The sequence below is a fragment of the Mesoplodon densirostris genome, chromosome 3 (assembly GCF_025265405.1).
Source record: "Mesoplodon densirostris isolate mMesDen1 chromosome 3, mMesDen1 primary haplotype, whole genome shotgun sequence".
Taxonomy (NCBI): domain Eukaryota; kingdom Metazoa; phylum Chordata; class Mammalia; order Artiodactyla; family Ziphiidae; genus Mesoplodon; species Mesoplodon densirostris.
The window spans coordinates 151,077,002-151,095,867 of record NC_082663.1 but is presented as its reverse complement, the minus strand read 5'-3'; the positions used below and the strand labels follow the sequence as shown (position 1 = coordinate 151,095,867).

The window sequence follows — 18,866 nt, the reverse complement described above, 5'->3', positions numbered from 1 at the left end:
CCACGGCAGACGGGGTGCACTCCCTCATAAGCTTGTGGTTTAGCCATCTATTCACTCAGCCCTTCAGACTCCCCATGCCTTGAACAAGCAGCTCCTGGTCCATAGTAGGTGCTCAATAAAGGCAGACGGAATGGCCGAACGACTGAGTTTGTCTAGAGCACCATGTGTCTGCAGGTCCATGAGCACCTGCACACTTAGCACTTAACAACGTGCCTGGCACATCATAGCCACGTAAGAAGCATCTACTGTTGTCATGTCAGCCCCCCAGACCCTCACGCCTGCCCCTTCCTCTGCTCTCCCCCAAACACCCCCCCAAAATGACACACCGGGCTGCAGGGGTGGGAGGTGACTTTATTCCCCATGAGCTTTCAAGGTACATGAGGAGGAAACTGCCTCCTGCCCCAACTTCCCCCCACCCCCACCCCGCCTCCCCTCTACAGACCTGGGATCTGCTTACAGCTCCCAGATCCAGGCCCAGGTGAAACCAAAGCCCCTGTGTCCACCCTCCCTCACCCTCCCCACCCCGCCTGTGGGGGAATGAGGTCACCTGCTGCTTCTGGGGGACCCAGGCTGGGAGGGGCAGGAGAGGGGATGGGGGCCACAAGTATGTCACCCCCAAGCTATAGCCCCCCATGGTAGGGGAGGGGCTCTGACGCCCGCGGAGCCGGCCCTGGCTCCCTGAGCACGGGGGAGGGGGCAGGCCCCTGAGCTGAGGGTTCAGGGGGCTGGGAATGCAGGAGGGCCGCCCTGGTGGCAGAACTAGGGATGACAGATTTGGTGGGTGGGGTGGACTTCTGGGGTCTCAGCTGGGGCTTGGGGGGAAGGGCTGGTTTCTGCGGGGCGGAGGGGGACCACGGCTGTGGGAACAGGGCAAAAGTGGATGGGCTTCGGCCTGGGCCAGTATCGGCCTGGGCTCCTTGAACCAGATCATGGGGCTGAGGGTGAGAGACCCTCCTAGGACCTGGAGGTGGGGCTCTGGGTGGTGGGCCTGGGTATTGGGGTTGGGCTGGGGGAGTGGGATCAGTCTGGGTTCTGGGGTCAAGGCCAGGGGTCTGTGGGCGGAGCCCATTTCTAGAGCAGAGCTGTATTCTTGAGCTGGTCTGGCTTTTGGAGCTGGATTGGGTTTCAGAAACAGATCCGGTTCTGGAACTAAGGTAGATTCCAGAGCTGGGCTGGGTTCTTGAACTGGTCTGGGTTTCAGAGCTGTGGTGAGTCTCAGATCTGAACTGAGTTCTAGAGCTGAACTGGGTTCTGGAGCTGAGCTGGGCTCCAGAACTGGGCTGAATTCTTGCACTGGTCTGGGTCTCAGAGCTGGGCTGGGTCTCAGAGTTGAGCTGGGTTCCAGAACTGGTCTGGGTTCTGGAGCTGGTTTCAGTTCCAGAAATGAGGTGGACTCCAGAGAGGGGCTGCATTATTGCACTGGGCTGGGTCTCAGAGATGAGCTGGGTTCCAGAACTGGTCTGCGTTCTGGAGCTGGGTTGGGTTCCAGAGCTGGGCTGTATTCTTGAACTGGTCTGGGTCCCAGAGCTGGGCTGGGCTCTAGAGATGAGCTGAGTTCCAGAGCTGGCCTGTCTCCCAAAGTCTGGCTCAATACCAGAGCTGCCTGGGGGTGTGGTCTGGAGTTGGTTTCTAGAGCTTGGCAGGGTTTCTGAGATGAGCTGGGTCCCAGAGGTGTTTTGAGTTCCCAGGCAGGGCTGGGTCCTGGAGCTGGGCCTGCTCTCAGAGCTTGACAGAGCTGTGGAGCTTAAGTCTGTTGCTGCATTGGTCTGGGTCCCAGGACCAGACTTTAGCTGGATTCTGGAACTCAAATGGGTCTCAGCAATTGACTGTGTTTTAGAGCTGGATGGGATTTCAGAGCCAGCCTGTGCTCTAGAACTGAGCTGAGTTCTGGAGCTGGGTGGGGTGCCTGAGCTGGACTGAACTCTGGAAATTGGCCAAGCCTTGAAGTCTGTCTGGGTCCCAGAGCTGGATGATGTTCTAGAGCTGCTCTGTGTTCTGCAGTGAGGGCGGGGCTTGGCATCAAGTGGAGCTCTGGAGGCGGGCCTTGCCCCAGAGATGGATGGGGGTCCAGAGCTTGTCTGAATTCTGGAGACAGGCCTGCTTGTTGCACTAGTCTGGGGTATAGAGCTGGGCTCAGTCTCTGAGCTGGACTCATCATTGGAGCTGGACTGGGCCCCAGTATGTGGGTGGGGTCTGGACCTGGACTGCTCTTCAGCATGCATCTGAGTTCCTGAGCTGGTCTGGGCATGAGAATAGGGTAGGGTTTGGGAACTGTCTTTGAATCCTGAGCTGATGTGGCTTCTGGAACTGGGCTGCTTCTCAAGTCTCACCCGGGTTCCAGAACTAACTGGCGTTTCTGAGCTAGACCAGGTATCCAGGTACAGCTGGGTCATGGAGCTGTCTTGCGTTCCAGAGTTGGGTCGAGTTTTAAAGCAGGGCTGGGTCATAAAGCTGGCCTGGCTTTCAGAACTAGGATTGATTTCAGAGCTGAGGTGGCTCTTAAAACTTGTCTGGGTTCCCAAATTTGACTTTATATCAGAGCTCAGCTTAGCCTCAGAGCTGTCCTGGGTTCTAGAGGAGAGCTGGGTTCTGGAGCTGGGTTGCATCTCAGAACTGGCTTGGATTCTAGTGATGAACTGGGCCTCAGAGCTGGCCTGGGTTCCAGAGCAGGGCTTGGTCTCAGAGCTGGCCTTGGCTCTAGAGGGGAGCTTGGTCTCCGAGCTGAGCTGGGTTCTAGGGCAGGGCTGGGTCTCAGATCTGGGCTTCGTCTCCAAGCTGAGCTGGGTTCTAGAGCAGGGCTGGGTCTCAGATCTGGGCTGGGTCTCTGAGCTGAGCTGGGTTCTAGAGCAGGGCTGGGTCTCAGGGCTGCGCTTGGTCTCAAAACCGGTATGGGTTCTAGAGGTGAATTTGGTCTCAGATCTGGGCTTGGTCTCTGAGCTGGGCTGGGTTCTAGAGCATGGCCAAGTCTCAGGGCTGGGCTCAGTCTCAAAACTGGTGTGGGTTCTGGAGGTGATACTAGTCTCAGATCTGGGCTTGGTCTCCGAGCTGAGTTGGGCTCTAGAGCATGGCCGAGTCTCAGGCCTGGGCTCGGTCTCAAAACTGGTGTGGGTTCTAGAGGTGATACCAGTCTCAGATCTGGACTTGGTCTCTGAGCTGAGCTGGGTTCTAGAGCGTGGCCAAGTCTCAGGGCTGGGCTCGGTCTCAAAACTGGTGTGGGTTCTAGAGGTGATACCAGCCTCAGATCTGGGCTTGGTCTCCGAGCTGAGCTGGGTTCTAGAGCATGGCCGAGTCTCAGGCCCGGGCTCGGTCTCAAAACTGGTGTGGGTTCTAGAGGTGATACCAGTCTCAGATCTGGGCTTGGTCTCTGAGCTGAGCTGGGTTCTAGAGCATGGCCGAGTCTCAGGCCTGGGCTCGGTCTCAAAACTGGTGTGGGTTCTAGAGGTGATACCAGTCTCAGATCTGGACTTGGTCTCTGAGCTGAGCTGGGTTCTAGAGCGTGGCCAAGTCTCAGGGCTGGGCTCGGTCTCAAAACTGGTGTGGGTTCTAGAGGTGATACCAGCCTCAGATCTGGGCTTGGTCTCCGAGCTGAGCTGGGTTCTAGAGCATGGCCGAGTCTCAGGCCCGGGCTCGGTCTCAAAACTGGTGTGGGTTCTAGAGGTGATACCAGTCTCAGATCTGGGCTTGGTCTCTGAGCTGAGCTGGGTTCTAGAGCAGGGCTGGGTCTCAGGGCTCGGCTTGGTCTCAAAACTGGTATTGATTCTAGAGCAGGGCTGGGTCTCAGATCTGAGTTTGGTCTCTGAGCTGGGCTGGGTTCTAGAGCAGGGCTGGGTCTCAGATCTGGGCTTCTGGACTCCAGAGCAGGGTTGGGCTTGGGGAACTGGCCGGGAGGGCTGGGACAGGGGGCTGGGCTCTGGGCTGGGGCTGCGCTCGGCCCCGGGGCAGACTAGCCACAGGCCTCCCTGGCCTCGCCGATGGCGGCCCACACCTCCACCACAAACTCGTCCGGGAAGGCGAACTCGCCCAAAACGGAGTCTAAATGGCGTGCAAACTCCTGGACACTCACTGTCTTCTTGGATGTCTCCACCATGGTTGACGCTGCAGGCCGAGCCAAGGGGAAGTGGGTGAGGGCGCTCCCTGGGGGGATGCCAGCTTCCCCTGGGACCCTTGCCTCCTCCCCATGGGCTGTCCTCCCCCCAGGGTCCACCCGGCTTACCCTGGCCCCTTACCCAGCTCTGGGTCCCGAATGCCCATGTAGCTCTCCAGCAGGTCATCCACCCTCCGAGATGCCTCCTCCTCAAATTCACTAGGCTGGGGTCGTAGGGAGCAAAGCAGAGGGTCAGAAGCCTGGGATCGCTCCAGCCCAGCCCCCTCCCCAGTCCCCCACCCCTTAGGTGACAGCAGACTGGGACCACCCATTAGTCAATGCTTCTGGTCCCACCATTACTGCCCTGACTGACAAGGGCCCACTTTGCAGGTAGGGAAACTGAGGCTGGGCAAAGGAGAGGGTCTTACCCAAGGTCATGCTGAGTCAGCGATAGAACTCTAGGTGCAAGAGACTCTGATGTCCACCCTTCTCCCCTCCACTCACCACTTCCTCCACAGTGGCGGCCCCCCCAGACCGAAGCCGCAGGGTCTCCCTCCCGCTGCTGACTTTTGCCTCCATGGGGCATTTGCTGCTCCGGCTCCTCTGGCCGATCATATCTGGAGGGGACAGAGTGGGGGAGGTGCATGTGTTCTGGGCAGATCCATATCTTCCTAAACACTCAGAAGCCACCAGCTGAGCCTTTCTAGAACCTTCCTACCCTTCAAAGTCCTCCTTATGTCCATGGGTGAATCCTCAGGGACCATGCTTGAGAATCCTTTCTTCCCTCAAATTTCCCGCCTCCTCTCAAAATGACTTTCTCTAGAAGAGACTGCTTAAGGTTCTCCTTGAGCCCCGAGGATCAATCTAGAAAGCTCCTTGCTCTAGAATTGGCCCTTCCTAACCTGCTCATGGCTCTCAGAGTTCACTGTCCTGCTCCAGGGCAGATCTAGGACCCCATCCTGTCTCACTCTCCTGGGACCTCCCTCCAGATGGGCCAGGGCACCTTTAGAACCTCTTGTTCTGGGACAGGGTGACTCAAAGGGCCAGTCCATGATGAGATAAGAAGACTGTGCCAGAATGGAAATTAGCATCCTGCTTCCTTCCTTGAGAAAGTCTACCTATGGAAAACAATTGTCTGCTGAACTAAACAACATGATCTACATTCTAGATCAAGGTTCTCAACCCAGCTGGCACGGGGGGCGGGGGGGGGGGAGGAGTGTGATTTTGCCCCCCCCCCCGTGACATTGACAATACCTAGAGACACTTTCGATTGTTACAACTCAGGGGAGACACTGGCACCTGTTAGGTCGAACCTGACAGTGCCCAAGACCGCCCCACAACAATCATCCAGCCCCAAATGTCAATAGTGCTGAGGTTAAGAATCCTTCTTCGACGAGGACCTCCTTATCTCATCCGTGGACCAGTCACAGACTTCTCTTTGAAAAGCTCCATTCTAGAGCTCCCTTTGAGAGTCACTCTCAAGAACTCACCAGAGCCTCATAGCAGTACTTTAAAAGCTCCCAGACCAGCTACAAAATAGATCCAGATACCTCCTCATCCTTTCCCAATCTTCCCAAGCCTCCCCCGACCCCCATGCCCAGACCAACTCTATAACAATCTAGAAATGACCCTCCTGTTCCTCATACAGTGCTAGAAGCTCCCTGTCCTGTCACCAGAGGCATCTAGAACCTTCCATCCTGTCCCATCCCCCCACCCTTTGCCACCCGGTGCATCCAGAGCACCAATTTCTGGAAGAGCTTCCCTGCCCCCCCCACCAGCCTGCCCCCTGGGCCCCAGGTGGCCCTCACCGAAGGCTCTCTTGGGCTGAACCAGGCGCAGGGTGAAAGGCTGCGACTTGGGCAGCTCCCGGAGCATCTTGGCCACCTCGTAGTGGCGGCAGCCAACGATTGAGTGGTCGTTGATGGCCTCAATGCTGTCGCCCACGCACACTGCCTCGATCCGGTTGATGATGCTGCCTTCCTTGATCCTCTGCAGGGACCCAGAGTCACTCACAGGGCCACCCCAGCGGCCCCTCTCAGGTCCTGCTCACACCAGAGAGGGGCAGAGAGGGGCACCCGGGAAGCCACCCGCCCCCACGGGCACCTTGATGAAGGCATAGCCAGCCCCGTTGTCAGTGATGGTCAGTCCCAGGGCGTCCTCAGTCTTAGTGACCTCCACCTCTTTGGTCTCGCCGCGCACGTGGGCAAAGATAAAGTCCTCCAACCCTATCTGGCCGCCTAGGAGTTTCTGCATGTCCACTTTGTGGCTGTTTAGGGTGCAGAATAAGATCTGTCCCGAGGGGAGGGGGAGCCCAAAATTAATGACAGACCTCATCCCCCACCGTCTGCGCAGAACAACCGGGGGTTGGGCTCAGGGGCCTGATAGGGAAACCGAGGCGCAAAGAGGCACGAAACTGACCCCAGTCATCCCCTACCAGGATCGCAGTCACGTGTAATGGCAGAGTATGGGATCCTCTCAGAATGGGGTGGGAAGCGAGGAGACTGGGACCCCCAGAATGGGGAGCAGGGTGAGAAGGAGACTTCGGGCAGGAGGACGCCCCTCTCCCACCCCCCAGACTTCCCCTTTTAACCCTTCGGTGCCCTGTCACCCCCGATCTTTAAAAACTGTTCTAAATCTGCTGGCGCCCCCTCGGGGCTGCAAGGCGCCCCTACAACCCAGCCCCTGACCCCCCGCGGCCTCTGACTTCTCACCTGAAAGGGGGCTGCCTGGAAACACAGCCCCGCAGCCGCGCCCAGGAAACATAGGCGCTTCCCTGAGAGCTGGGGTCCACTCCTAGCTGGGTCAGCCCAGTGTTTTCCTGGACGAACTAGGTAGGCATCCATTAACCCTAAGACGTGCTCATGTTTTGCGCTGGGGGTCCACCGGGTATGGGCACCCCAGGATCTGAGAGGTGCGTCTCTGAGATCCGGAGATCGGGTCCCCTCCATCCGAAGATGGGCGTTCTGGGGCCCCAGTCCCGGCGTCCAGGGTCCACCCCTACCCCCGGTCAGCCGGTGGGCCTCGGGTGCTGGGGGTCCGGGGGCCTCACCTCGGTGGGCGCGATCCCGAAGGCCTCGGCGATCTTGGCGTAAAGCTCGCGGACGTTGGTGAAGCCCTCGATCTTGCCCGTGGGGCTGCCGTGAGCCAGCTGCGTGCGGAAGACGAGGCGCGGGCGGGTTCGGGGCGCGGCCGAGGTGGGGGACGCAGCCGGGGGCTCGGCGGGCGAGGGCGGGGGCGCGGGCAGGCGTGGGGCCTCGGCCCCCCGGGCCTCGCGGGCCGCTGTGGTCTCCATGGCAGGAGGAGCTCGGCCACTGGGGCCACGGCCACAGCCGCCGGATCCGCCGCTTCCTGCAGCCTCCCCTCCCCCGTCCCAAGGAGCGACAGCCGAGCCGCCCGGGTAAGGGGATCCGGGAACCCGAGCCTCCCGGGAAGGCGACACCGCGGAGTGCGGGGGCGGCGGCGGTGGCCGTTGGGGGGGGGGCGGGCCCCAGGTGTGCCGGCCTTGCCAGGGCCAGCTGTGAGCTCTCCGGGGAGCGGGAAAAATAAGGATCACAAATAAGGATGGGGCAGCCGCGGGTGCCCGGGCGCTTGCTCTCTGCTGGGCGCACTCATTTAATCCTTGCGACAACCATAGGAAGTGGGGAGGACGCTTACGCTGGTATAAACTGAGCCACATCGTGTCCATCCTCTGCCCACAGCCCTCCAGGGCTCCCACCTCCCTCAGGGTAAAAACTCAAGTCCTCCCCTCCGCGCACAAGGCCCTGCACAACCTGCCCCGCCCCCTCCCTGCCCTCCCCACCTCCCTCTCTCCCCCTTGCTCACTCTGCTCCAGACACACGGGCCTTTTTGCTGTTCATTCAACACACCAGGCACTATCCTGCCCCAGGGCCTTTGCACAGGCTGTGCCCCTACACTTGGAACATCGCCCAGATCTCCAAGTGGTTCACTCCCTCACCTCCTTCGGCTCTTGGCTCAGCTGTCACCTCCTATCACCACCTCCCAGTCTCTCTTTCTGGCTTTTTTCCTCCCTAGCACTGAGCATGACCTGACATAGCAGATAGTTTATTTATTCATCTTGTGTTTCCTCTGTCTCCTCAACTGGAATGTCAGTTTCAGGAGGGCAGGAGTTCTGGTCTCTTTTATCCCCTGCTGTATCCTGGCACACGGTGGGCACCAGGAGGCGCCTCTCAGAATCCCCTGGGAACACAGCATCCAGGCATCACCAACAGGAACGTTGGTTGGCTCAATAAACAGCAGTGGAATGCCATATAGCAGCTCCAAAGAGAGGCCTTTTGCCTTGGATGAATCTCAGAAACCAGGAATTGATGAAAACAGGCAAGTCGCAGAAGGCTTTGGACGATGTAAGAAAATTTATGTAAAGTTTAAAAACGTGCAAAATGGGATACACACTATAGCACAGATGAACCTTGGAAACGTGACGCTCATTGAAAGAAGCCAGATTACAAAGGCCACGTAGCGTGTGATGCCGTTTAGATGAAGTGTCCAGAACAGGCAAATCCATGGAGACAGAAAGTGGATTCGTGGTTGCCTGGGGCTGGGGGAGGGGAGGATGGGGAGTGATGGCTAACGGGAGGGGGGTTTGTTTTGGGGGTGATGAAAATGTTCTGGAATTAAGTTGGGCTGGTGGCTGCACAACTTTGTGATTAAACTAGAAACCACAGAGTCGTCTACTTTCGAACCTTTAGAAAACGAACCCCCCCAAAATCCATCAAAATGGTACTCTTGTGGGAAGACGTCCTTTTGTGCTAAAAGTAGGTAAAGACCTGCCCAGGAATGGTAAACGCCAAATTTGGGATGAGGGTACGGAGCCAGGGAGGGGGTGAGACGAGGGAGCACACACTTGGACGTGGGTGTGTGACAGTATCGTTTTTCGAGTCTCCTGGGACAACCGAAACAAAGTACCACCAAGTGGCTGGCTTATGAACAACAGAAATATACTCTCTCACAGTTCTGGAGGCTAGAAATCAGCAAGGCCAAGCTCCTCTGACACCCTGGGTGGCATCCTTCCTGCCCCTCCTGGCTTCTGTTGGTGGCTGGTCATCCTTGGCATTCCTGGGAGGCGTGCTTTGCTTGTGTCTGCCTCCGTTGTCACATGGCTGTCTCCTCTCTGCGTCTGTGTCCAAATCTTTATCTTCTTATAAGGACATCAGTCATATTGGATTAGAGGCTGCCCCACTCCAAGATGACCTCATCTTAACTGCAGTGACCTATTGCCAAATACGGTCACATTTTGAGGTTCTGGGGGTTAGGGCTTCAAGATTTTCTTTGGAGGGGACAAAATTCAACCAGTAACATCAGTGCTTGTTAAATTACTCCCCAGAATTTTGAAGCTGCCCCAAACATTCCATTAAAGGCTGAAGTCTCTGAGGGTCCCCCAATAAGTTAAGCATAGAATTGCCATCTGACCCAGCAAGTCTGCTTCTCAGGATCTACCCAGAAGTGAGGGCAGGCGTTCAGACAAAAACCTGTACGTCCATGTTCTCAGCAGTACGATTCACAACAGCCAAAAGGTGGGAACAACCCAAATGGCCATCAACAGATGCTGGATAAACACAACATGGCCCATCCACGCAATGGAATGTTATTCAGCCAGGAAAAGGGGTGAAGTGCTGACATACACTACAATGTGGATGGACCTTGAGAACACTATGCTCAGTGAGAGAATCCAGACACAAAAGGACATGCAGCATGTGATTCCATTTATATGAAATGTCCAGAACAGGTAGATCCAGAGACAGAAAGTGGATTCGTGGGACTTCCCTAGTGGTCTAGTGGTTAAGGCTCCGGGATGCCAATGCAGGGAGCATGGGTTCCAACCCTGGTCGGGGAACTAAGATCCCACATGCCACGTGGTGTGGCCAAAAAAAAAAAAAAAAAAGCAAGTGGATTCCTGGTTGCCAGGGGCTGGGGAGAGTAGGCTTCGGGCCCCAACAGAAGGTCCTGGCCTGCTTCCCTCCAAAAGACACACACGCACAAGCTTGAAATTCAAATTCCATTTTTATTTAAAAAGTCCAATTGAGCAGTGGCAAAGGGGCCCCCTCCACGGGGGTCCCTCAGCTGGATGAGGGTGGGGTGGTCAGTACCAACCCCCGCATTCTGGGGTGCAGGAATGTGAGGGCGACGGTAGAGGGCCCCGCCCGGAGTGTGAGAGTGTGTCCCTGCAGCGTGCCTGGCCATGTGGATACTTAGGGTGACACCTGCCAGGCAGGAGTCCCAGTGTGTCAGGTGTGAGTTTTCTCTGCCCTGTATCCAGGGACTGGTTCTGGAGAGGTGGTGTAGGGTGTGTAACTCTCCCCACACTGGGCGTATGAGCGGCTGTGGGTCTCCTCCTGTCCCGGGTCACGCTGTCCACGCGTGGTGTTCCCACATCCGTGTAGTGTGATGTGCCCTGTGGGTCGAGCAGGCCTCGCTGGGCCCCGGGGCCATGGGGTTCTATGTGTGCTGTGTGTGGTGGGCGATTTTTCTGGGTTGGGGTGCTGGGGAGACTGAAAGCTAGAGGGATGCTGTAGAAATTTAATTTCAGGGGGGCTGGAGCCCCCAAGGTGCAGGATTGGGCCTGGCCCCAAAGGATGGACCCGCACCCCTCCTCCATGGGGTGGGGGTGGGGGAGGGGCCGTGACCAGGGCTTGGTCTTCTCTGGATCATGGGGTGGCAGACACCCTCATAGGTGCTCACTGTGACAGAAGGGAGAAGATCTGTGAGGGGGGACCCCCATCATCTCAGTCCCACCCCCTTCCTGGGTACCCTAGAGGCCATCCTCCTCTGCTCCTTCAGATGCCAGGGTGGGGGGCCTGGAGTTGACCCCACCTATCCTGGGCAGCTGGGAGCCACCCAGAAAAACCCACCCTGAAGCTTTGGGGAAGCTCGGGTCCCCTGGGCCAAGGGAGTGCTGGATGATTCCCCAGAGTCGTAATAGAGTACCAGGCCGAATCAGCGCCCCCAGGGGCTAGGCCATTAGCCACCTGCATCAAACCAGCCCCACCTAGTAGATCCCGCGTGGGCTATGCCCTCCGAAAAAGAGCCGGCAGCCAGATCCCACTGGGCAGCACCCACAGACCCCAGAAACCCCGCTGGAGGCCTAAAGCTAGTCTATTTCTCCGGGTCCAGCCAGCGAAGGTCTAGCCTGAGGCAGCCCCTACGCAAAGCAGCCCCAGCTGGGCTGAACGGGCCTGGGGGCAGACCAGCTGGGGCACACACCTGGCGACCTGGGCCAGGATCTCCTTGATGCGCACGATGAGCTTCTCGTGCTGCGCGGGGTCGCGCTCGATGGCACCGTGCAGCCGCGCCATGTAGAAGTCCAGGGTGCTGAGCGTGGGCGTCTCGCCTGTGCCTGGGGGGGGGAGACCCGTCAGACGAGCCCAGCGGAGGAGTCACCGCGGTGGGGTCTCCACCGAAGCAGAGATCAGAGGGTGGGGGTCTGTAAGCGCGGGGTCCTAGGGAGAGGGTCAGGGGCGCACTTCAGTGGGGCCGGGCGGGCGCGGTCAGGGTGTCTGGACCCGGGGAAATCAAGGTCAGCTGTGGCAGGGATCAGACGAAGGAAGTTGGAGAGGGCGGGGTCGTGATGGGGGGGGATGCGGGGGCTAGTGGGGGAGGGGAAGTTGGCCCAGGTCAGCTGAGGAAAGAACGCGGAAGACTGGCATGAGGGGAGGGGGTCAGAGGCGGGGCGCGAGGGCCAGCGTGGGCGGGGCTGGCGCAGCAAGGTCGGGCAGCGGGGCGGGAGGGGATCGGGTAGTCGAGAGCGGGGTCCGCAGGGGCGCGGCGGAGGAGAGGGAGGTGAGGGTTTGTGAAGAGACTGGTGAGGGGGTAAGGGGTAGGGCTCGCGGAGCCGGGCCAGAGGGGGCGGGACTGGCAGTAGCCTGGGCGGAGCCCGAGGTAGTCGAGGGCGGAGTTAGCGGGGCGGAACTCGCGGGGGTGGGAGGGGGCGGGGCTAGGTCGGTTGGGGGCGGGGCCTCCGCACCCGGCACCGGCAGCGAGGCGAAGCTGGCGGTGAGTGCCTGGCGCACCGCGTGGAGTTGCTGCTGCAGCGCCAGTGTCCGCCGCTCCTCCAGCGCCAGCTCTTGCTCCAGGCGCTCGCGTGCGCTGCTCATGCTCTGCGTGTGCCTCTGCAGCACCGCGTTCTGCTCCTCGAAGGCCACGTTCATCTTCCGCAGGCGCCGCAGCTCCGCCTCCCGCGCTGTAGGCGGGGAGCCGGGTCAGATCCTGGCGCTTCCCTGCCTTCCCTCAGCCGCGCTTTGCCCCTCGCTGTGCCCCACGCCAGGCCTTCCGTCACTGCTCTGCCTCCGGCCCCACACCTCAGCTCTCTGGTCTACGGGGGCAGGGGAGGACGGCACCCACTGCCTACCCCCTTGGCGCCCTCTGGGCCGAACACTTGCTCCAAGAACCTGTGGTCAGCGCTCACCTTTGTTTTGGTCCAAGAACTCTTCCGTGAAGATGGGGACGTCGAAAGTGGAGAAGCCGTCACAGTCTCCACCCTGGGACGACAGGACAAGGTGGCAATATTTTTGGGAGGGGGTGGGAGGGCAGCCACACCCCCTCTGGGACATCCCCTAAGCTTGGGAGGGTCTCCTCAGGCCACCTGGGTCAGAGTCCATTTTACAGCCTTCCCATTGTGTGGCTGTCCAGCCTCTGCTTGCACACATCTGGACCGGGCGCTCACTTCATCCCAGGAGCGATGGTCCTCACTCACCCAGAGGTCTAATTGCCTCCCAGACCTTTCTTGCCCAGGTGTCCTCCTTGGAGGAGGGAAGCTTACCTTGTGTCCATTCAAAAGGGTATTCATGAGCCCGGAGCTGGAGTCCTCTGGTGGGGGAGGGAGGAGGGCAGGGTGAGCCTCCCAGGTCTCCTCGGACCCCACGCTTTGCTCTGCACGTGCTGTTCCCCCTGCCTGGAACACCATCATTCCCCTCCCCTAGTCAGCCCTACTCATCCTGGGTCAAGATCCCCACCTGGCCCCCTCCCCCCGCCCCCGCATCTGTATGTGCCCAATCTCAGTGCTGACCAGCCCTATTCACTCACAACTGTCTGGTTATGTGTGTCTTGTTCCCACGGGACCATGAGAGCCCTTTGGAGGGGGTAGGTTGGCCTGCCTGGGTCACCCATCTCAGAGCAGGCACTCAGCTGCCTGGGGGCTGGGGCCCTCCGCACCTTTCTTGACCTTCTTCTCCTGGATCTTCTCCGTGCACATCTTGTAGGCTTCCGACTGCTGGTACGCCCTCAGCTCCCTCATGTACTGCTGCTTCTCCCGCTCTGCCTCGTCCAGGTACCGCTGGCGGGGGCAGCATGAGAAGGCTCGGCCCAGCCCAGGGGCAGCGTAGCCCTCGCAGGCCAAGACCCCATCTCCATCACTCAGCTCACTGTGCTGCGCCTTCCCACAGCGCCCTACTGCCCTCCAGACAAAACCCCACCCTTCAGGCTGCTGCTCAGGCCACCTCCCAACTCCCTGACCTCAGCGACCTCACCCCAATTCCAGCCTTTATAAACCACTCCCTGGTGTCTGAGTGTCTGCAGGCTACCACCTCCAGGCTGGACTGCCCTCCCGAACGCATTTTGCTTGTTGAAATCCCAGGGTAGAGGGTGCAAGCTGGTGCTAACGTTTCCTTGATGTTTTTGCAATTTTTAAATTAATTACCAGAACTTAAAAACCATAAGGTTTCTAACAGAAATCCAGCCCCCACCCCTACTTCTTTAGTCTAACGTTTATTACGTTTTATGTCTATTCCAGCCTACTGCTACTCTCCCCTCCCTTCAACAAGCTGGAGAGAGCTAATGGGTGGTCAATTCTCCAGGTCCTGGAGTCCAGGAGGAACGAAGGACCCTCCCCACCTGTTCCTTTGGGGTAAGTGGCTGCAGGGGGGTATCTGAGTGGGTGAGGGAAGGTCAGTGGTCCCGAGCCGTCCCCACCTGCTTCTCCGCCGGCTGCAGCTTGCTCCACTCGGCGCCCAGCATCTTGGTGATCTCAGGGAAGGGCAGGTCCGGGTGGCGCGTCCGGATCTGCTCGCGCCGCTCGTTCAGGAAGCGCACGTAGCCGGTGACAGGTGCCTTGGGCCCATTCGGCAGGATTTTCTTCCGCTTCTTGCCTTTGGGCCAGCCGCGCTTCTTCACCGGCTGCAGAACCCAGCCGCGCCGTTGGGAGGGGCCTGGAGGGCTGGGGCCGGGCCCAGAGGGGAAGGGGCGGGGCCCTGAAAGACTTGGGCGGGGCCTAACTACGAGGTAGGACCCAGAAGGCCTGGAAGTATGGCCTGGTCAGGGTTCAGGGTTGGGAGAGTGGGGTTAAGAGACCCCTGGCCAGGGGTGAAGGGATCAGAGAAGTACTGGGGACAGAGGATCAGCCCAGGGATGGGGCTGGCTTGTGTTGTGGGCGTGGCCTCGTTGTGGCCGTGGCTTCCGTACTGGCTTCGATCCCTGGGCAGTGGGCGGGGCCTGGACTTAGAGTGGCAGTGGAGCTCTTGGGGCGTGGTATCTGGCACAGGGCGGGGCCTCAGCATCTGGAGGGAAATCTGGACTGTGGGCGGAGCCACAGCGAATTCAAATTGAGTTCGGGGCGGAGCTTCAAGACTAAGGGCCGCCGCCACCACAGTGCAGGGACTCTCACCTCCTCCTCATGGGACCCCTTCTCTCCGGCCCTCGGGCCCTCGCCGCGCTCTTGCTTGACAGCCACCACGAAGCCCCCATGCTGTCCTGGAGCCTTACCGCTCGCCGGCCTGGAGCCATGGGAAGCCAGGGTCACCCCAACTCCCCAACACCGACGGCGGAGTTGACAGCGAGGGGCCCGAGTCCTCCCTCAGAGGAGGGCTCTGAGAGGGTCAGAATCCGGGGGTTGAGGCAGAAGCACTAGGGGGGGCCACAGGGGGCGTGGGAGAGACTAGAGCCACGGGACGTCAGGGCCACCCACGCCCCCACGACGCTAGCGCTGGCAGCTAGGGGCCTGAGTTCTGGAAGCAGGGGTCAGAGGAGGTCAGGATCCAGGGTTCGGGCAAGAGCACTAGGGGAGGCTAGCAGGGGACCCCTGAAAGGAACTGGAGCCCGGAGGTTTGGGGGAGAAGCCCGTGGGGGCCCGAGGGGGAGGGCCTGCCCCAAGTCGGGGAAGTCAAGACCCTGGGGGGCGGGGGTCGAGGAGCTCCAACGGGACGAGATGGGGGCTAGGCTGCAGCTCCGAGTGGGCTGGGGGGAGGGGATGTCGCACTCACGCGGCGGCCGCGCCGGGCTGCTTGGGACCGTGGGACATAGCCACTCCCGGCCGCACCTGGAACGTAGACGCGTGGCCGAGTGAAGGCCGCCCAAGCCGGTGACGGCGGGGCCGGGCTGGGGAGCCCCGGAAAGCCGGGTCCGGGGCGCCTGGGGGGGCCGGAACCGGGGGCGGGGAGGCCCTCGAGGGCGGGCGCCCCAAGGATCCTTTGTTGGGCAATCGCCCCCCCAGGAGGCCCGGGTCCGCACCCCCCCGGCCCGGGAGGGGCCCCGCTCCGGCCCCTGGACCCCCGCGCCCCTGCCCCCCCGCAGGGCCCCGAGTTCCGCGGCTGTTTTCACCTCCAAAGAAACTTTCCCGGACCTCTCGGCTGCTACGACGCTCCAACCAACCGCGCCGAGCCCGCCCCTGCCACCCACCCCTGCCGTCCGCCCCGCCCTGGCCCGTCCCCGGCATGCTAATGACGGTTCGGCGAGCGGTCGGATTGGGTATGCCCTTCCCCTGGGGCGTGACCATGCAGATGAGGGTCGGCGCGCCCGTAGGTGATTGGCTGGGACGGCCGCTGAGCCGCGTGGGAGGTAAGTAGGGAACGCTGCAGGCGGGTGCGTCAAGTTCGGCTGCGCTCGGCGGCCCTCGGGACCAATCAGGATGCTTTGAAGCATCGCAAGGAGGAGCTTCTTAAAGGGCCAGTAGGCGCGGCGCGGACTCCTCCTCCCCCTCTGAAGGCGAGACTCCCCCGCCCCTGCAGGATCCGGGGACCTGTGACTCCGAGTTGAGCCCCGCCCTAGTTGCCCTGGGACGGCGGCAGGTTGCTAGGGGAGGGATTAAGATCTTTCGGAGCAGCCCCTTACCCACGGCAAGGTGGGGACCTGTTCTTAGCAAACCTGGCGGGGAAATTTCCCGTTTATTGACAGAACTTGTAGCCCCCGGCGCCCCCGCCGTGCCCCGCCCTGCTCTGAGCCGGGGGCCTTTGGATGCAGGGGCTACTCTCCTTCCTGTGAAGGGGCCTCTGCTTTCTCTCCTGTGCAATGGGGATTTTGCACGGTGTTCAGGACCAGGAGGTTGGGATGCTGCGAGGATGAGACCGGGAGCTGGGCCGGAAGCATTTAAGAAAAGGTGGTGTGAACAGGAAAACTGCAAGGACCTCGTGAAGATGGAGGGCCAGGAGACTCTGCCCTGGGATCTTGGGGGCCCCCAGGCAGCAGCCTGATCTTCTTACAGCCTGGACTGGGGTTGCCTCTGACCCCAGGATGCTAGTTGTGGTTACTGGGTGCTCATGATGGCCCATTAGAACCTAAACAATCTGCCGACATCACCTTCCGGCTCTCACCTCCCTGCACTTTCCTCCTCACTCAGCACCGGCTACCTCGATGTTCCTCAGATACCTACATTTCATTCATTCCCACCTCTGGGCCTTTGCACTCGCTCTTTCTTCCACCTGGAGTGCCCTTCCCCCAGATTAAATGGCCCCCTTTTCAGTGAGACTTTCCCAGGCTTGTACCCCATCTCGTCTTATCTTTTCTCCATATGTTCGTTTGCTCCCTGTGAGCTGCCTGTTTGCTCATTGCTATATTCCCAGCACCCAGAACAGTGCCCACAGGCGCTCTCCATACATATATGTTGAATAAACAAATAAATGAATCATGTAAATTTCTAATAGGCAGGTGCAGCAGCTTTGGCAAACAGTCTGGCAGTTCCTCAAAAGGTTAAAAAAACAAACCATGGAGTTACCATGCGATCCATCCATTGCACTCCTAGGGATATACCCAAGAGAATTAAAAAACATACGTCCACAAAGACACTTGTACATGAATGTTCACAGCAGCAAGATTCACACTAGTGCAAAAGTGGAAACAGGGACTTCGCTGGTGGCGCAGTGGTTAAGACCCTGTGCTCCCAATGCCGGGGGCCAGGGTTCGATCCCTGGTCAGGGAACTAGATCCCACATGCATGCCACAACTAAGGAGCTGGTGAGCCACAACTAAGGAGCATGCCTGCTGCAACCAAGACCCAGCACAACCAAATAAATAAAATTTAAAAAAAAATTTTTTAAAGCGGAAACAACCCAAATGTCTATCAGTTGATGAACAGATAAATGCTGTGGTCCATCCATCCGATAGAATATCATTGGCCATAAAAAGGAATAAATTGCTGATTCATGCTACAACAAGGATAAGCCTTGAAAACATTAGGCTCAATGAAAGATGCCATCACAAAAGCCCACACAGTGTATGATTCCATTTATGTGAATTGTCCAGAACCAGCAACGCCAGAGAGACAGGAAGTGGATTAGTGGTTGCCTGGGGCTAGAGAATCACTGGGGAGGGGCAATGGAGAGTAATTGCTAATGGGCACGGGGTTTCTTTTGGGGGTGCTCAAAATGTTCCAAAATTAGACTGTGGTGATGGTTGCATAACTCTTTAAACATACTAAAACCCACGCAACTGTACACTTTAAATGGGTGCATTATCTGGTGTGTGAATTAAATCACAATGAACCTGTATTTCGAAGAGCCAGCCCAGGGCTGAGGAAGATGAGCAATTCCCCGGAATCTTGACAGACCCAGATTCCACACCCTGCTCCGTTGCTTCATCCGATGTGGCACTTCCCACTCTCGCTTGCCTCTCTGCTGGGTTAGAAACTATCAACATCTAGGTGAGAATTCCAAGCTAGAAGACAGGGGAAGACCCGCCCTCTGAGCCCCGCCTCTTTGGCTTGATTGACAAGGCTGGTGTTGGCATAGAAACTGTCCTTCCACTCCCAAGGTACCACACAAGGAGTTCAGGGGTCTTCCTGTGTATCAAAAAGAAATGAAAGGTTTTGAGCTTGATTTTTAAATTTTTTATTGGAGTAGAGGTGATTTACAATGTTGTATTAGTTTCAGGTGTACAGCAAAGTGAATCTGTTATACATATACATATAGGCACTCTTTTTTAGATTCTTTCCCCATATAGGCCATTACAGAGGATTGAGTAGAGTTCCCTGTGCTATACAGTAGGCCCTTATTAGTTATCTGTTTTATAAATAGTAGTGTGTATGTCAATCCCAACATTCCAATTTATTGAGGTTGATTTTTTTAAATTTATTTTATTTATTTTTTGCTGCATTGGGTCTTTGTTGCTGCGCGGGCTTTCTCTAGTTGCGGCGAGCAGGGGCTACTCTTCGTTGCAGTGTGCGGGCTTCTCATTGCGGTGGCTTCTCTTCAGTAGTTGTGGCACGCAGGCTCAGTAGCTGTGGCGCACGGGCTTAGTTGCTCCGCGGCATGTGAGATCTTCCCGAACCAGGGCTCGAACCCATGTCCCCTGCATTGGCAGGCGGATTCTTAACCACTGCGCCACCAGGGAAGTCCCTACTGAGGTTGATTTTGAAAGAAGTTTGGAGCTCTTTGGCATCAAGACAAATTCCTTGCTATGTGGGTATTTTCTAGAGAAAACAAAAGTGTCTTGAGTCCAAACTGAATTGCATTCAGTCCAATGCATGCAATCCAGACACACACACCACCACCCAACAAGCAACATGTAAGAAGTAGCATTTCTGCTGTTTGACTTTACATCCTTCATACGCTTATCTAAAAGCAGA

General features: G+C 58.3%; 2 protein-coding genes and 1 pseudogene across 4 annotated transcripts; all 3 read right to left on the bottom strand.

Annotated features, from left to right (window-relative positions):
- Nucleotides 1-466: 466 nt before the first annotated feature.
- GIPC3 (GIPC PDZ domain containing family member 3) lies at nt 467-7,446 on the bottom strand. 3 transcript variants are annotated; one of them, XM_060094632.1, is made up of 6 exons: nt 7,134-7,446; nt 6,188-6,373; nt 5,893-6,073; nt 4,589-4,701; nt 4,214-4,308; nt 467-4,095 (listed from the first exon to the last, which is right to left on the bottom strand). In XM_060094632.1, exons 1-6 carry the CDS (start codon nt 7,374-7,376, stop codon nt 621-623), a joined length of 4,293 nt encoding a protein of 1,430 aa, XP_059950615.1. In that variant the 5' UTR covers nt 7,377-7,446; the 3' UTR covers nt 467-620. The 3 variants fall into 3 exon arrangements, with proteins under 3 accessions (XP_059950615.1, XP_059950612.1, XP_059950613.1); XM_060094629.1 differs by having other exon boundaries at nt 3,849-4,095; nt 4,227-4,308; XM_060094630.1 differs by lacking the exon at nt 6,188-6,373 and having other exon boundaries at nt 3,849-4,095; nt 4,227-4,308.
- Nucleotides 7,447-10,083: 2,637 nt separating this feature from the next.
- LOC132487053 (uncharacterized) lies at nt 10,084-10,697 on the bottom strand (annotated as a pseudogene).
- Nucleotides 10,691-15,691, bottom strand: HMG20B (high mobility group 20B). The gene is made up of 10 exons (XM_060094628.1): nt 15,629-15,691; nt 15,292-15,347; nt 14,697-14,805; nt 14,006-14,209; nt 13,250-13,370; nt 12,858-12,904; nt 12,504-12,576; nt 12,063-12,278; nt 11,303-11,435; nt 10,691-10,779 (listed from the first exon to the last, which is right to left on the bottom strand). The coding sequence occupies exons 2-10, from the start codon at nt 15,327-15,329 to the stop codon at nt 10,767-10,769; spliced, it is 954 nt and encodes a 317-aa protein (XP_059950611.1). The 5' UTR covers nt 15,330-15,347; nt 15,629-15,691; the 3' UTR covers nt 10,691-10,766.
- Between the last annotated feature and the right edge of the window lie 3,175 nt (nt 15,692-18,866).

Bases quoted from the DNA above. Each gene is read 5' to 3' on its own strand.
- GIPC3 (XM_060094632.1), bottom strand. From the start codon at position 7,376: ATGGAGACCACAGCGGCCCGCGAGGCCCGGGGGGCCGAGGCCCCACGC. The intron at 6,074-6,187 runs GTGCCCGTGGGG...GGGTCCCTGCAG, and splicing joins CTGGCTATGCCTTCATCAAG to AGGATCAAGGAAGGCAGCAT. The intron at 4,096-4,213 runs GTAAGCCGGGTG...CTCGGCCTGCAG, and splicing joins GAGCTGGGTAAGGGGCCAGG to CGTCAACCATGGTGGAGACA.
- HMG20B (XM_060094628.1), bottom strand. From the start codon at position 15,329: ATGTCCCACGGTCCCAAGCAGCCCGGCGCGGCCGCCGC. The intron at 14,806-15,291 runs GTGAGTGCGACA...CCATGGCTCCAG, and splicing joins CAGCCCGGCGCGGCCGCCGC to GCCGGCGAGCGGTAAGGCTC. The intron at 12,905-13,249 runs GTGCGGAGGGCC...CTCCCCCACCAG, and splicing joins GGAGAAGAAGGTCAAGAAAG to AGGACTCCAGCTCCGGGCTC.